This window comes from Anolis carolinensis, chromosome 2 (assembly GCF_035594765.1).
Source record: "Anolis carolinensis isolate JA03-04 chromosome 2, rAnoCar3.1.pri, whole genome shotgun sequence".
Taxonomy (NCBI): domain Eukaryota; kingdom Metazoa; phylum Chordata; class Lepidosauria; order Squamata; family Dactyloidae; genus Anolis; species Anolis carolinensis.
Window position 1 is genome coordinate 135988352 of NC_085842.1, and position 17569 is coordinate 136005920.

Genomic DNA, 17569 nt, shown 5'->3' on the forward strand with positions numbered 1-17569 from the left:
GTCGCCTTCATCCAGAACTTGCTTTCTGAATTTATTTGGACTTTTCACATTAGAGGATGAGAAAATCTGTGTGGATACTAGTTTGAAACCCCCTTTAGCGTAACTGCTCCACTTAGTGTGGGGTTTTTTTTAGCACCCTTCTTAATGCTCTTTTTCTGTCTTCTTAATAAGCAAATAATTGTTTTTGCTTTAACTGGCTTCCTTTCTTTTTGGTGTGACTTTTGAGTTGCCTGTTTTTAAAACCTTTAGTCTCAAAGATCCTGTAACTAGAGAGTGCCTGGGAGAGCTTTTCCCCCAAACCAGGCATTGCTTTTACCAACAGGGTATTATAAACCCATCCTCTGTACATTCTGCTAGCACTGTGATTAAGATCATACAGCTTTTTTCTACATGGAATAATAAAATAATAGAGTTGAAAGAGATCACATGGGCCATCTAGTCCAACCCTCTGCCATGCTGGAAAAGTACAGTCAAAGCAGTCCTGACAGATATTCATCCAGCCTCTGTTTAAAATCCTCCAAGGATTGAGCTTCCACTACACCCTGAGGTAGAGAATTTCACTGTTGAACAGCTTTTAAGGTCAGGAAGTTCTTCCTAATGTTCAGATGGAATCTCCTCTCCTGAAATTTGAACCCACTGCTTCAAGGCCTAGTCTCCATAGCAGCAGAAAACAAGTGTGTTCCCTCTTCCTTATGACATCCTTTTAAACATTTATACATGGCTATCATGTGTCCTTTCAGCCTTCTCTTCAGCAGGCTAAGCATACCCAGTTTTTTAAGACACTCATCACTGGGCCTGGTCTCTAGACCTTTGATTATTTTAGTTGCCCTCCTCTGGACACCTTCCAGCTTGTCAATATATCTTTTGAATTGTGGTGCCTAGAATTGGACACAGTATGCCAAGTGAGGTCTAACCAATGCAGAATACAAAGACACCATTACTTCCCTCAATATAGACACTAAACTCCTTTTGATGCAGCCAAAAATCCCATTGCCTTTTTTAAGCTGTTGCATCACACTGTTAGCAAATGTTTTAACCTGTTGTCAAGGAAGACTCCAAGATCTTTTTCACATGAACTTTTGTCAGGCCAGGCATCACCCATTCTGTATTTTGATTTTTCCTGCCTAAGTGTATAATCGTACATTTCTCCTTGTTGAAATTCATTTCATTAGTTTTGTCCAGCTCTCTAATCTGATAAGGCCATTTTGAGTATTAGCTACCCCTCCCAATTTGGTTTCATCCGCAAACTTGATACGTATTCCCTCTAAACCTTCATCCATGTCATTAATAAAGACATTGAACAGTACTGGGCCCAGGACCGAGCCCTGTGGTACGCCACTAGTCACTTCTTTCCGGGGTGAAGAAGAACCATTGCTGAGCACCCTTTGGGTTCAGTCACTTAACCAGTTCCCAATCCACCTAACAGTAATATCGGCTAGCCTACATTTTACTGGTTTGTTTGCAAGAAGATCATGGGGGACAAACGTGCATAATATATACATATCCTACAATAAGCACATAATGAAGAAGAATGCTATAATACCCATTCACTAGAAGATTCTTAGGTTTTAGATAATTTCTACAACATGCTTCAAAATCCAATAAAGACAGGTAAAAAAGAATTAATTTTTTGTGGTTCATATTTTATGGGAAAAGAAAAGTTTTGCACTAACCTGTTCACTCTGTCTATGGCTTCTAGGTCTGGGGGTGGGATGGAGAAGCAAACAGCAGGCGCTATCTTAGTCTCTCTGTGTTTATTTTGTACCACCCAGTTCTCCTGGCTGCTGTTATCATTCAAAGTATATTTCTCACCCCTCTCAAGCTGCACCTAGAGGAATGGAGAAGGAGAAGAGTTTCAGCCTTGGACAGGAAAGCAAACTCTAAACGTTTTTCAGATATCACAAAACTCTGTAGCCAGAAGCATTAAAATCCATACATTTGGCATTCTTACTTGCATCAACAGTAGAGGGAAAGCCTAAAATAATATTTTAAAATGGGAGGGGAAGGGGCTTATGCCCCAACAAAAAAAAATTGAGCACAATTTCCATTAATTTCATTGGGTTGTTCCACTGTTTTGGGGCTACTTTATTACAAAGCCATTGACTTCGACAAAAAGATCAGACAAGATTGCTAAGAAGTTCCTTAGATTTCCATGCCTTTTTTCTGGTAAGATATGTCAAATTTGACACATCAATTTTAAAATCCAAATGTTAAGCTTACTTTTCAATAAACACAAAAAATGTTATGTATAGCCAGTTCTTGTACAAATGTGGCCAAGTTGCATATTGACATTAGCAAGCAAAGCTTTGCAGTATGCAAACACACAATAAGAGGAACAGCTGGAACGGGACACTCCACAAAGATAGTAGTGTTGGTGGGTGGGATGAAACAGGTGATAGTGCAAATCACCAAAGAACCCACTAAGTCAGAGCTTTCCAACCTGTGTGCTACGACATGTTAGTGTGTTAGCACAGTGTGTAGGACTGCCATAGGAACATAACAAGAAACTTCAGCCTATGTGAAAAAAGCAAGAAATGATATATTTTAAAAATATAAATGAAATGACTTCATAAGATATGCTGTGTCCCCATACATTTTGTTATTGCAATTTATGCATGTGTCCATATAAGACAGTATGTAGTTTTCAACCTATGGGTCAAGGCCCAGCAGTGGGCTGCGAGAACGAAAATCTGGTCTGCAAACTTCCTTCCTCTTAATTTATTTATTTTATTAATTTTATTTCTGCTCCTTTCTGCAGAGCTGACCATTGTATTGGATAGACAACATCAGCTCTTGATTATTAAATATGGTTTTCTGTGGGCGAGTAGATGGTGACTACTGGATGGCAAATATTCTGTATCAGAAACTAGAGCTGATGTGGTCTATCCAATGCAATTTTATGAATCAGCACCTCAGATAACCAAATTGAATCTAAAGTTGACCAAAAACTGATTCGTAACCCTTTAGTACTAATGTTGGAGAGTGGTCCCGGGTCAAAGTGGTCCTTGGTCAAAGTGGTCGCTGATCAAAGTGGTCCCTGGTCAAAGTGAGTCCTGGTCAAAAAAAGGTTGGGAACCACTGATATAAAGGATTGGTTTAACCTCCAGTTTGCTTGTAAAACTGAATTATTGTGTCACAAAATAATGCATGTCTATAAAGTGTGTCACCAAAATGAAATGTCTGGAAAACTGCACTAAGAAATGAAGAACCAGGCAGAAGATCAATTATGTCTCAGATCTGACTGCATGGATACCATGTAAACAAAACGCAGAATAGTGTCAGTGTGTGGAGTGCTCTGGCATTACATTTTTTTCCAAACTTGGGTCAAAGTACCATACTTCTCCATTGCTTTCCCTTGAGCCAGCTCAGATGCAGCAGAAACATGGGGATATAAACAAATCTCTGGAAACTACAGTCAGAGGCAGATCAGAAAAGGATAAAGCTTCAAGTAGATCTTCTTCCATCATATATGACAGGATTATTTCCTTACCTCACCTAAATCCCAGTCACAAATGGTATCCAGTGTAACTGACTGGGAGGGATGGACCCTGCGCAGATTCAAGGGACTGATTTCCTTACTCCTCCTTTTCAGTTCAGCAATGCTCTTCTCTGCATGTTTCACAGTCTTTTCATCATTCTAGATAAGAAGACAAAGTAAGAAATTATGGATGGTATACAGATTTTGAGCAAACAACATGCCTTTGAGGAGATCTAAATAACTTAGGACTCACCATACTTAACTAAGTTGTGTCAAAGCTACAGGACCATTAGTTATGCTTGGAAGTGAGGGAAATTATTTTGTTATGTGTAGTGTTGGTGGTGGAGAAGTTAGAGCAGTGGTTTCACCAAGAAAAGTTTGTTCTGAGATATACCAGAACTCTGTAGATTAAAATGACCACCTCCTTTGCCACTTAGAGCTTCTATTGTAACAGACAGCAGCTGAATATCTACAGAAAGCCACATATTTGTACAGAGTGTGTCAACTTGTTTCTCCAGAAGTTTATTTGATTTGAGAGGTGCTAAATATCCTTTGAAAGGCCGGGGATTGAAGCAGGCTTGCTATAAATATGAAGTCACAATGTGAATGTTTTTACTGCAATCTTCTTCGTATGGTTTTGCATGACAAGAAGGAGAAAGGCACTTGATTTAAAAGCACACTAAAGGATTAAAAAGCATCCCACGCTATTTTGGGCAAGTGGGAGGGAATGGAACAAAAGCAGACATTAGAGCATGTCTGTGCACTATTCAGTCTAACACGTGGAACATTCGTTCATTTGGGCTCATTCCCCAGTAAACATACAGAAAAACCAGTGAAATGACTCAACCAATTAAAGTTGGGGGGCATGCAAGAAAATTGTTCTTCCTGAAATAATTGGATGTTCTCCATATATTTTCTCAAATGAAATTCCAGTTTCTCTTAGAGTTAGCAAGAAGAGGCTCAATCTACCAGATTATCTGCTTTGAACTGGATTATATGGCAGTGTAAACGAATATAATCCAACTCAAAGTAGATAATCTGGATTTTATCTCCCTTTCCCCCTTATCCCAGTGGTTCTCAACCTGTGGGTCCCCAGATGTTTTGGGCTTCAACTCCCAGAAATCCTAACAGCTGGTAAACTGCCTGGGATTTCTGGGAGTTGTAGGCCAAAACACCTGGGGACCCACAGGTTGAGAACCACTGCCTTATCCTTACTTGTTTCCACCTAAGTTAATAACTTAATGCCATGTGGCTCTCACTGAATTTAATATAAATTAAAATGTTAAAACAAACAGCTGGGTTTGATCTTCACAGTGCTTCAGAAGATTCATGTTTGCCCCAGGGTCAAGTTCTCTTTGTGATTCTCACCTCCAGCTGAAGGATTAAGTCAGACATCAAACCTGGGCTGTCTTTGCTGAACCGGCTATATTTTGTATCCAGGTCACTGTTCAGCTTGTTCAGTGACTGACTCACAGCGTCAGCGTCATCATGGAACTGAAGACAAAAGAGGGGAACAAAGACGTCAGAAAGCACACTTTTCTTAATTAAGTTCAAATCTTACTTCAGCTCTACAACTGAGCCACATGGTGTGTGTTCATACTGAACACTTTCCCCCAGAAACAGAATATACATTGTTCTCATATGCTACCAAGATAATCTGCTGACAGAACTGCTTTGCTGGCTAAGTGTAAAAGGCACACCTAACCATTAAGCTTCGTGTAAACTTTGTCCATTATGGAATTTCATATATCCCAAAAAACGACCCCACAATATTTTCTAAAATAGATCGGAAAAGATGGAACATTTTCAAAGGGAAAAATTCTTGTACACCACCCTTTGGAATCTTCTTTTTTTGCGCAATAGTGCCATTTACCTTTCTATAGTTCTCTATATTTTTCAGATGATGCTCCTGGCAGATGCACAAATTGAGAAAATTCTGCCATTCACTCTTCAAGGCTTCCTGATGAGCCTGCAATGAAGAAGAAATAGTTACAGTTTGAGTATCCTTTACCCAAAAGGTTTGGGATCAGAAGTATTTTGAATTCTATCACTTTGGAAAACCTCCATTTTCATTCATACACACACACACACACACAAACACACACACAAAGAAATATCCTGGAGATGAGACCCAAGTCTAAACACAAAATTCATATGTGTTTCATATACACCTGATAAACATAGCTTAAGGTAATTTTATATAGAATAGTTGTAATAATTTTGTGCATGAAAAAAAATAGTGCATTGAATTTTCTGAAAGCAATGGCTCACTATCTCAGCCAACCTGCATTTTGGTATTTCTCTGTCTAGCTCTGTCTTTTTGGGAAGGGGGGGTGAAGTTATTTTTCTCAGTGTTACCCCCCAAGATTTTTTAAACGGAGTCTGAATGGTCATCTGTTGGGGGTGCTTTGATTGTGTTTTTCTGCATGGCAGGGAGTTGGACTGGATGGTCCTTGTGGTGTCACCCAACTTTATGATTCTATGACTACAGAAGTGCTGAATCCATAAAATACATATTAATCAAGTCAGGGAGAACAAAATATTAGTAAGGCTAATGCTAAAATAACATACAAAATGGCCCCTTTTCTATTTAAAGCAACTCAGCTGAGAACTGCATATTTGGAGTCAATTGGTGTAAATTGTAAGGGTGATGCAGATATTTGATCTGGCTCAGGATCTTGGCCCCTTGTTGTTAACAGCTTGTTAATTTTAACTTTGGTTGTAATGTGGGTTGTATGTTGTACGTGCTAAATGTGTTTGTCAGATGCTTTGATATAGCCGATAGGCTAGTCAATAAAACGTACTGCTGATATTAGTAAGGTAATGCTAAATATTTTGTTTTATATAAGGGGACCATAATAGTTTCCATAAGAGTTTGGTGAGGAGGAGATCAAAAGAATTTTCTTTAAATAATTACTTCCAAAATTAATTTCTTCTGCAATATAGTATTGACATATGTATACATAATTTCTTGTTACCCAACATCACATTCCCAAGATACTTGTGCCTGCAGATTAAAAAATATTGCAGCTTCCTGGGAAAATGTGCTGCTGCAATCCATCCAAAATTATTCATAATTATATTCTCAATTGAACGAAGAGTGTCAAACTTTATTGTAATGTTAACACAAAGCTGAACCTCCTCAGCAGTGGCAACACTAAGGTTGGTGTCACCCAGTGCAGTACCTCATAGTGTTGCCCCCATGCAACCCCTTCCATAACACATCACACCACAATGCTGAAGCTAAAATACCAGAAATATTGACAACCAGTAACTAATAAACAAAGCAGCAATGAATAAAAGTGCTTGCTTGTAGCACAGATAGATGAAACCATGTAATTCAAAATGTCATTGTAATTGGATAATAATGACAGCTCTAACCAGATTGCATGAGCATTACAAGTTTCCAAAGTAAACCAGAATAGATTTTAGCCTTGTAGGTATATTGACACACTGCATGTAAGCTGAGATGATGAAAAATGTTGTAGTGCACAAAAAAACTGACAATCATTTTGGTGTCACCTGTTCTGATTATTTTACCTGGTGCAGTTTTACCTATACAGCAGCTAAACATATTTCTAGATATAACAGTATATGAACTTCTTCAGAAATGAAATGTTATCTGCTAAGAAAAGAGCTTTGCTTTGCACTGAACAGGGATAACCAGAATCTCAAGGGAAGTCACTTTCCTGTTGCTAATACAGTTGTAATTTTATTAGTTATCTTTTATTCCTTGATTTCTGGGCCCCTTCCACACAGATGAATAAAATCCCACATTATCTGCTTTGAACTGGAATATATGGCAATGTGGACTCAGATAACCCAGTTCAAAGCGGATATTGTGGGATTTTCTGCCTTGATATTCTGGGTTACACGGCTGTGTGGAAGGGCCCTTGGTCTACAGAGAACCAAGAAGGGCGTGGCTTCTGCCTGCCCTGAGATCTCTTCCAAAACAACTCAACTACAACAGAATATCTGATACACCTGGGACAACAATTTAAGCCTATGACTCTAAGAATTTTTCTTCTCATATATAATTTTTAATATTTTTTGCCTGATGATGATACCAGTGGAGCTTCGAAAGTTTGCATAATTGATTCTGTGCTTTTCATTTAATCAGTAAAGGTTGGATTTTGGATTTTGTTGCATCTGACAAGAGTAGGTGTATCTGACAACTACTTTTAAAATATGGATGCAAATACAAAAAAAATCCTATATCTTAGATGGATTGAAAAACAAAGAGGGAAGAACTCAACTGAGAGATGAGTACTGCCTGAGTCTTTTGAGCTATTTCTATTCCATCTGGTTGTTTCATGGATTTTATAATTAAGAATTAGTGCCCAATTTGGCTGAGCTCTATCTTTTTTCCTTTAAACTTGGCTCATTTATTATTGAAGCTTGGGATCAGGGACTGTCATCATGGACAATCTGGTGCAGAAGTGCTTTAAATAAATAATAAAGCGGGTGGATGGGAATCCCAAAATTCATAACCAACCTGGATTGGGCTCACAGCTGGGTGCTTCAGTTCAATCATCCTTTCCCCATCATCTTGGAGAGTATTCACATATTCTTCCTGGTTAAGGAGCTCATTATTCTTAAAATCCTGCAGGACAGAGGAGCACTGTGCATTTGCATTTCAAATGGAAAGCGGGTTTTTTGGTAGTGGTGGTGGTGGTGAAGTCATGGGACAGACTTTCAGGGGAGAAGGAGCATTTGATAAAGTGTGCTGAAAGCAGTCAAATTAACTAATACCCGTCTAACTTTTTTTTGCTAAACAGAAGTCCGTGTGACAGGGAAAATGGCTAACCAGCTTTTATATAAAAACGCAAAAGCATAACAAATGTGAAGTAGGTGTCAGTGTTAACAGATCAGTCAAGTCAATTTCTAAAATATTTTTGTTATTCCTCCCCACAGTAAAGCAACTGAAGCAGATGTGAATGGATTATATCCAGGGTAGTAAAATATTATGGGCATACTTGTACAGAGCTGCACTTTTTAATATGCTTTCTTATAACCTATTTTATAATTTATGGCTTCAAGATACATCAGATATCTATATCTGTGTCTTCAAGTCACCTGTTGACTTGTGGTGCCCCCATGAATTCGATAGGGTTTTCTTAGGCAAAGAATATTCAAAGGTAGTTTTGCCAGTTTTCTCCTCTGAAATATAGCCTCCAACCTCTGGGATTCATTGGTGGTCTCTCATCAAAGTAGTACTTAAATGCTCTGAGAGCCGAGGTCTTATCTGCCACGGAAATATCCTATCGAATCCTGGGGTTTGGAGCATGTCATTCATCCCTAGCAATATGGAAGGCGTCCTTTACCTCATACTCCCGTCGCAGCATCTGAGGATCGATCACCTGGTCACTCCAGTCCTGCTTCAAGATCTTATTTTGCTGCTCAGTCAGGTAACCCAGCTCTTTAGTGCAGCCTTGAAGGTGTGTGTAGAGGCTGCCCAAGCTCTGGCCTCGCCAGATAGAAGCTTTCTGTCAGGTTGGAGAGAGAACATGTAACAGTTTTTATTTATAATTTCTACCATCTTTTTTCCCCCAGCGTGCATGATGCTTTACAATTCTCCAACTCATAGTGCAACTGTAGGACAGTGAGGTAGCTTAAAAGATAGATAGAAAAAGGCCTAACCAACAAATCTGTGTGATGTGAGGAGAATGAATGATGTTACTGTTGGCCTTCCACATTTGCAGATTTTATTTTAGGATATAATAGAGTGGATAGGCAGGTTATATAATTGCCTTTGCATTCCCCTGATTCTGGAATTCCAGAAACATTCCCATTTCCTGGGATGAAGTGTAAGCATTTTGTATGATTTCCAAGGGATGTAGAAGCTTCATATAAATAGCACTTTCTCCCTTTTCATTTTCGTGAATCTTTAAATGTTTCAGAAATCTCCCCATCTGGGCTGGAACACCGCAAAATGTACATCATTTTCCCAAACACATATTGAATTTAACAATTTAACAAATCAATAAATCTTCCAAATAGATGTTTATAAAACAAATAGAAAACCGAATCATACCAAGAAAAGAAAAGATTCTCACCAGCAATTCCTTGTATTGACTCTTTAAATCAGCCGCTTCCTGTTTGGGGATTGGGGGAGAAAATATGCACACACATAAACAGTCAGTATATTTAAAATAATAATTTTAATAGAGTACAAAAATGTGCTAAAAACAACTCAAAACAACCATAAAACAATAAATATACTTGCAGAGAGTAGTCAGGACTGACACATATAGCAGAGAAAAGAGTTATTTTAAACCCACTTCTGATTTGAAATGGTCTTCTGTTCTTTAAAATAATTTTTTGGAGCAGATACTGATTCTCCCATTTGCTCATGCAAATTGTAAGCATTCTGTGCATTCTGTAATTCTGTGTTTACACTGCTGAAATCCAATGAAATTATAAAAAATGTTTACTGGGCTCATGATTACATAAACTAAATATTCATGAATAAGGGCATCTCGGTGTATGCAATTTAAATGTCATATAGCTTTCTAGTCAAAGAAAAGCAGAACGAAACCACTCATTACTGGGTAAGATTTGACAACCAATTCTGATTAGCAATTTCACTTAACTAAGTTAATAATGATTCAACTGCCTTCGAAGGCCTGTTATTAGACTATAGTTCACTAATAAGATACCTAGGATATAAGGATTAATAAAGCACATGATACATAATTAGATGGTGACTGAACTGGAGCCCATATTTAAAAGTTTCTGGGTCTTGCAAAGATATCTGCACATCATTCACTGTCCAGTAATCTTACTAGGTAGGATTTCTGCTGGAATAAGCATCATGTAAGGTACCCTTTTCTTAAAGCCCTGGGCTACACTGCAGCTCTTTCAGTGGTTGACCTATGTGGAAGGGGTTTCTCTTTCTTATCTAATACATTTGGAATAATTTGGAATACAGAAACCAGTCTGAACTGGCTTACCTCATTCTCCTCTGTAATGGAGAAAGTACTGTAGTGTCTGTGCACATTTGCTCATTGAAAACTTTATCAAGAGCAGCAGAAAGAGAGTTATCTCATGGTTTTGCTGAGCTCTTTGGAGATATAGCCTGAGATTGTAATAACCAAGTTCCCTCAAGTCACCCCATTAAATATTTTTACAACAACTTGAAAAAGGTGGGGTAATTCACCCTTTACTGGACAGTGACTCCAAATGCAGGAATCAAGATCCCAGACAAGGCCATGCCTTAGATTCTTTACATTTACTATATACCCATGTGTGTAAGTTGACTTGACATATAACTAGGTAAAGGTAAAGGTTTTCCCCTGACGTTAAGTCCAGTCATGTCTGACTCTGGGGGTTGGTGCTCATCTCCATTTCTAAGCCAAAGAGCCAGCGTTGTCCGTAGACACCTCCAAGGTCATGTGGCCGGCATGACTGCATGGAGCGCCGTTACCTTCCCGCCGGAGCGGTACCTATTGATCTACTCACATTTGCATATTTTCGAACTGCTAGGTTGGCAGGAGCTGGAGCTAACAGCGGGCGCTCAAGCCGCTCCTGGGATTTGAACCTGGGACCTTTCGTTCTGCAAGTTCAGCAGCTCAGCGCTTTAACGCACTTCACCACCGGGGCTCCTGATATATAACTAGAGAGCAGGTTTTGGAGCCAAAACTATGGATTTTGATATGACCTGTGGATAACTTGAGGGTCATTCTGCGGAGAGGGGAATGCATTGGCCACTAACATTTCACTCTCCAGACGGAGAGAGCGGAGTGGGTTGGTGCCCCTTTTATATTGTACATTGGAACTTCATCTCAGACACAGCTATGCTGCCTGAAGTACAACCATAACTTTAAAACCAAAAAGTGATAGAGGAAATGCATTTGAAGAGAGTGACTAAAGAGAAAGACCAAGAATAACCTGAAATGTTAGAAATCATTTTAATAAGCTGAAAACCAATGGGAGTTGACTTGTTTAGGGGAATTGTATGCCTTTTACTGGCTTTGTTAATGCACCAATGCATATGATTAGCCTGCTTAATGGACATTCTTCAGGGTGTGGTGTTGAGTCATAACACAAAGGACATCTTTAGGGTGCCTTAGCATGCCACCGTTACTCAATAGGAAAATCTAAACAGGCTTTGGCCAATTAAAGTTGGCCAAATTAACACATTTTTGGAATTGAAAGGAAGGCAAAAGGGCATCTTACCGGACCACGGAGGTTCTTAATCTGGAGGCCATATGCTTCTATCTCCTTCTGAAGAATGTTGTGCTCTGCTATCTGTTTCTCCAGCTCTGGTAAGGTAGGTCCATATTTCCCAGCATTGACTTGTTTCTGCAACATACCAAAGCGTATGTAATTTTAGAGTAGCTCAACTGTAAAAAAGGTCTGTCAACTCCTGAGATCCCCTTCCTCAAGCACTGCATGTACCTAATGCCTAATATCAATTCTTCACCTCTGCACTGTCTTTGCAATACCAGAGACTTAAAACTGCTGTCCCTCCTTTGGGGTGATGCATAAATGGCCAGCCTAGGGCTTTTGCACTACTAAGTGCACTCACCAAAGGGCTGAAAGAGCCTCCACCCCAGTTTTATTTTGTACTTCTTTTTCCCCTGACCTGGTGTTCATAAAGTCCAGGGGATTTATAACAATGGCCAGAAACAAAATGTGGATGCATTGTTTTCTTCTCTGTGATCCTTGGGAGGCTTTTATTGGGTGATTACCCCAAAATAGAATATAATAGAATAGAACAACTTTACTGTCATTGCACATCGTTCAACAAAATTACATGCTATCCCCAATCCACATTATATATGTAACATTACAAAAACAAAACACTCATCCTTCCACAGCAATTTGTATGAAGTTGCATATGTTTATGTATAAACATCGATATAGGCAGTTTCACTATAATTCAAAGAGTTCTATTTCAAAATATAGTGAAGGACAATGTGGCCACTTGTCCTGTGTGTCTGCTCAGCCTGTGGTTTAGGGAGCTCATAAAGGATGATAGGAAGCTTCCCAGCTTCTGCTCTCCTTGGTCCTTTCCCTCTAAATCAGTGGTTTCCAACCTTTTTGTGACCAGGGACCACTTGACGAGGGACCACTTTGACCAGGCCCACTTTCCAACATCAGTACCAAAAGGGTTACAAATCAGTTTTTAGTCAACTTTAGATTTGGTTTGGTTATTTGGGGTGCTGATTCAGAAAATTGCATTGGATAGACCACATTAGCTCTAGTTTCTGATACAGAACATATGCCACCCAGTAGCCGCTATCTGCTTGCCCACAGTAAACCATATTTAATAATCTAGAACTGATGTGGTCTGTCCAATGCAATTTTCTGAATCAGCACCCCAAATAACCCCAAGAATATGCCAAAAACGAAGACACCAAGGCACCCCCGCTTCCAGGCGCCACACAAATAGTTCCGCTTGGGGGAGGGAGGAGGAGGAGAAGCAGCAGTCAGGAGGATTGTTGTCATTCGTAGATAGTCAACTTCTCCCCTCTCGATATCCCCGTTGCCTCTGCACTATAAGAGGGTTTCACGAGACCAGTCACTCTCATTGCAACGGTTTGGTAACACGGACCATAATTTAGTTCTTGGGGACCACTTACAGACCATAGGTTGGGAACCACTGCTTTGAATTGTTCTTGGATGGACAGTCCTTCAAGGAGAGAATCCCTTCATGCAGAGCTTCTCTTAAACAGGAAGCTGCTCTTGGTGAAATAGGAGACACAACTACCACCCCCTTGGAGCCTCAAAAGAGAAGCATGAAAGGACATTCCAGTGTTGTTGTCTGCTAGTTCAACTGACCAACTTCCTTCTCCCAGGTATGTGGAGTAAAGGGGATGTTTTTAAAAGAGAAAGTGTTGCTCAGCAGCTACACAGATTCGAGTTTTTCCAGATTTGGAGCCTAGAAAACAGTCTTCCTCTTTTGGGCTACTTTAAGATATTGGCACTTTAAAAATCCTTCTTCCTACATTAGCTGTGCAGAACAATTGAATCACAGTCATTTCTGCAGTGATTCCCTTGGTAATGGTTATAGCAAAAGCATATGATTGTTAGGTAGCATTACCATGAAAAGAAAAAGAGAGAGAGATGTCTTTGGAAGTTTGTATATAAAATAAAGACCATCCTTTTAACATCCTGGATGTGTTTCTCTTTTCCCTCACATCAAGGAATGAGTATATAGTTTAAAATGACATGTGTTTGCTTGCCTACAGATCTAAAGCATGAAACAAATTAACTCTTGTGTCAAGAATCAAAAGGCAAAGCTACCAAAAATATACTAGGTGAATTAGCCTCCACATATGAAATTATTAAGCTCCGGTTCAAATTCTGTGTCATGAAAGCTCCTCATAAAGTCAGCAAAGCAGTTTCCATCTAGGGAAGAAAGCCCAATGAGCCATTCCCAGTTCAGAAAATGGCTGTGATGGAGTATGAGATGTTGCTGCTGTGGGTAGTGCAGAGGAGGGACAACATTCAGAGGTGAGCACAAGGCATGTATAACCACAGCTACTGACTTCATAAAATCAGACCTTTATTCATCTTTGTCCATATATACTGAGCATTCAAATCAAAGAGAAATGTGTCCTATCAGTAACCTTTACCTGCTTTTGCTCTAGAATTTTTGGCCAGTCGATTTTGGATGTAGCTTCAGGAAGTGTATACCTCTCGTACAGATCCCGATATTCAGCACATTGGTGTGTCACTCGCTCATGGAGTTGCTTGATGCTTTGCAGGAAAAAAGCAAGAAGGTTTCTTTGTTAGAAAATAAATTTGTCCAAAGAGGACTACCCCAGAACAAGTGAATGAAGTTGCCACCTGAGACAAGATCTCAACCACACAAATGGGTCTCCCTATACTTAATGAAATCATGTTGGGAAAGCTCACTCTTTTTCAATTTCCAAGGCCTGTGGGTGCTTCAGACGCTTGGCTTTGTCCACATCTAGGAAAAGGTCTTTCAGTAGGGTCTCGGCTTCTTTCAGACTTCTGGCATTCTCCTGCTGGAACTCAAAAGACTTGTTTTGCCGGGAGTTACTGGCATCCTGAAATGAGAAAAAGGCAAGGTGTGGCTGACAATTATGCTTTGGCATGGCTATGCGATACTTGGTGTCTGTATTATTTCTACAAACATTTTCAAACAATATTTTAAAAATTATAACACATGTAATTTAATTTACAGAAATTACCACACTAAGAGCTGGAAACCCCAAGGAAATTTTTTAAAAAGCCAAGCCTTATTTGTGACAAACAGATCTATCATTGAGAAGGGACAACAACAGAAGCACATTCTTAAAGGCACTGGACGGGAGATCTAGTCTGCCTGCCTTTGTTGTGATCAAGCAATTCATTTATTACATGCTCTGCATCACCAAAACCATCAGTACTGCCAAACAATCCTCAACTGCTCCAGATCACTTTGTTTTTGTTATCTTTGCTGTTTCCGACACAGGCCCTTTGATGCTACAGAATCATAGTGCTATGAATGCCCTTTAACTACCATGGCTGCATCCTAGAAAATCCTTGGATTTGCAGTTTGGAGACCATACACACTACAGAATTATAGTGCCATCATTCAGTTTTAATTACCATTACCATGGTTTCATTCTATGAAATCCTGTCCTTTGTAGTTTGGTAAGGCATTGGAGCTCCCTGACTGAGAAGTCTAAGGCTGGATCTACACTGCCCTATATCTCAGGATCTGATCCCAGATTATCTGCTTTGTACTGGATTATGTGAGTCTACACTGCCAGATAATCTTGGATAAGAAGATAATCTGGGATCAGATCCTAGGATAAGATCCTGGGATATAGGTCGGTGTAGATACAGCCTAAGTGAGGCTGCATCTACACTACCCTATATCCTATGATTTGATCCCAGATTATCTGCTTTGACCTGGATTATATAACTCTACACTAGGAATGTGCGCTCGGGGGAAACCTTGTCCTGTTTTGTGTCCCAGCTTTCATTGGGGGCCTCATTCGGCTTTTTGTATGCCTCCTGAAATTGGGAGGATCGTTTTCTGTTCTTTTGTTTTGGGGCCCAAAAATCAGACCATTATGGGGGGTGGGGGTGCCACCCACTGGCTCCCCTTCCCAGCAACTAGAATTGGCAACTAGTTTACGAGTGTTGTATCACACCTTAGTGAGGACAATTGTCCCAAAAAGCAAAGGTTTTTGACACAATGGAACAATTTTTGTAAGAAAACCAAAACTAAATTGAATTCTTGTGTACCTGTTGAACATTTGGTGTAAACCTATTTGTATATTCACAATGTAACTTCCAGGTTATCTTTTAATTCCCTTGTTTGGAGGGTCTCCAGGGATTTCCTCTTCATTTTCAGGCTATCCTAATCTACCAGTTTCTCAGATTTACCTGCTTAAGTTTGTTCTGTGTTTCAAGAATGTTCTTTTCCACCTGGTCAGCACTTCTTTGCATCCGGGAAATGAGCACGGCCAAGTCATTGCTTCCCGAGGACCTAAAAGCAAGAAAACAGAGAGTAGGTGGATGAAAATAAAAATGATTATCTGGAGGCCAAGGTCAAATTAATTATTATTTTGCTAAGAACACTATAGCACTAGAACAAAGTCCATTAGACATTGCTTACTGCAAATCAATAACCACTGAGTTCAAAATATTGCAACACAATAATACGACCAAAATATAGTTTTGGATTTCCTGATTTTTGAAGGAAAATAGCTTAAACTGGGCAAACTATTTGGCATTACTCTAATTTTATTAGAAAGCATCAAGATCCCTTAACCTTTGATTATGTTAGATTGTGCATGCTAAAATAACTTTGATATTACTCTTTAATGTATAATGTTTAATATTTGCATGTGTAATATTCGTGTAATGCTTGTACATATAGACAATGTTTGGATATTTGAAATAAAGAGTGAGCTTACAACATGGTCTTTCAACAGCAAACAAGATGGAGTTGCCACATATTATGGAGCAGACTGGCAATGGTTTTCTATTGTACATACAGAGAGAATAAAGACCATAATAGAAGAGCACTGTGTCATTCTATGAGCATATGGCACTGGTTATACAAAGACCGCCAATGCAAATGCTCCCAATTGACTTTTTTTTTGCTTCCTTTGCACAAAAATTCCATGATCATCACGGCTATTGCTTGCCACTATGGCTGGGTCTACTGAATTATCAAATCAGTTAATCCTCATTATCTGCTATGAACTGGATTATATGAGTCCACACTGACATTTAATCCAGTTCAAAGCAGATAATCTGGATTTTTTATGAAGGGGCCTTAGTAAAAAAGATGATCAAATACACTATGGGTCTTAGCGTGAGGTTTAAAGGTACTGCACAATTGCAGAAAATTATTGCCTCAGCATAAATTCAGCATATTAATTAGCTTCTTTAAACTAAGATCCAGAGTGCTCTCACTATCCCCCTGACATTGGAGCCCCAAGTCATGAGTGAATCCTGTTCCATCGGTCATTCTTTTCTTCCTACAGGAAAGAAAACTTATTAGTCTGAGGACTGTCCACGATCTCTTTAAGCAGCAATGTTGCTATCTGAGGAAAAGCAACAATTATTAATGTCTGCCTTTCTTGATCAAGATATCGTATTTTGGCAACCTATGCAGCAAAACCTGCATTCATCTTGAAGCCTGCCACCTGATGGTCCTTCTACACTACCATATAAAATCCAGATTATCTGCTTTGAATGGGATTCCTGTTTAATAGTGCGGTAATTGCTTTGAATGTAGTTGTTATACTCCAGAAACATTTTTATGTGGCTGCCACAAACTATGTTGAATTGGTTGTCTATGAGATATTGATTGAAAAACTATAGCAAAATGTACTGTAGTATGTCCCACAAACACAACATTTTTGCAGTTTAATAAACATTTTCCATGTTTTTATGATAGAACCAATTAGGAAATGACGTTTATAACTCAGGAACAAAAATGGAATTAAATAGTATAATCAGTAGGTAAAGGTAAAGGTTTTCCCCTAACATTAAGTCTAGTCGTGTCTGACTCTGGGGGATGGTGCTCATCTCCATTTCTAAGCTGAAGAGCTGGTGTTGTCCGTAGACACCTCTAAGATCATGTGGCTGGCATGATTGCATGGAGTGCTGTTA

The 17569-nt window shown here is 39.3% G+C and overlaps 1 protein-coding gene across 1 annotated transcript in view; it reads right to left on the reverse strand.

The window, feature by feature from the left end:
- evpl (envoplakin) overlaps nt 1-17569 on the reverse strand; it is a 53646-nt gene that overhangs the window by 22126 nt on the left and 13951 nt on the right. Inside the window, exons 2-12 of the mRNA XM_062973984.1 lie at nt 15830-15932; nt 14345-14499; nt 14062-14185; nt 11657-11782; nt 9535-9573; nt 8803-8964; nt 7974-8081; nt 5352-5447; nt 4847-4972; nt 3491-3637; nt 1674-1828 (exon numbers count right to left, since the gene is read on the reverse strand). Of these exons, the coding sequence (XP_062830054.1) occupies nt 1674-1828; nt 3491-3637; nt 4847-4972; nt 5352-5447; nt 7974-8081; nt 8803-8964; nt 9535-9573; nt 11657-11782; nt 14062-14185; nt 14345-14499; nt 15830-15932 (1341 nt within the window). The remainder of the gene's footprint in view (nt 1-1673; nt 1829-3490; nt 3638-4846; nt 4973-5351; nt 5448-7973; nt 8082-8802; nt 8965-9534; nt 9574-11656; nt 11783-14061; nt 14186-14344; nt 14500-15829; nt 15933-17569) is intronic.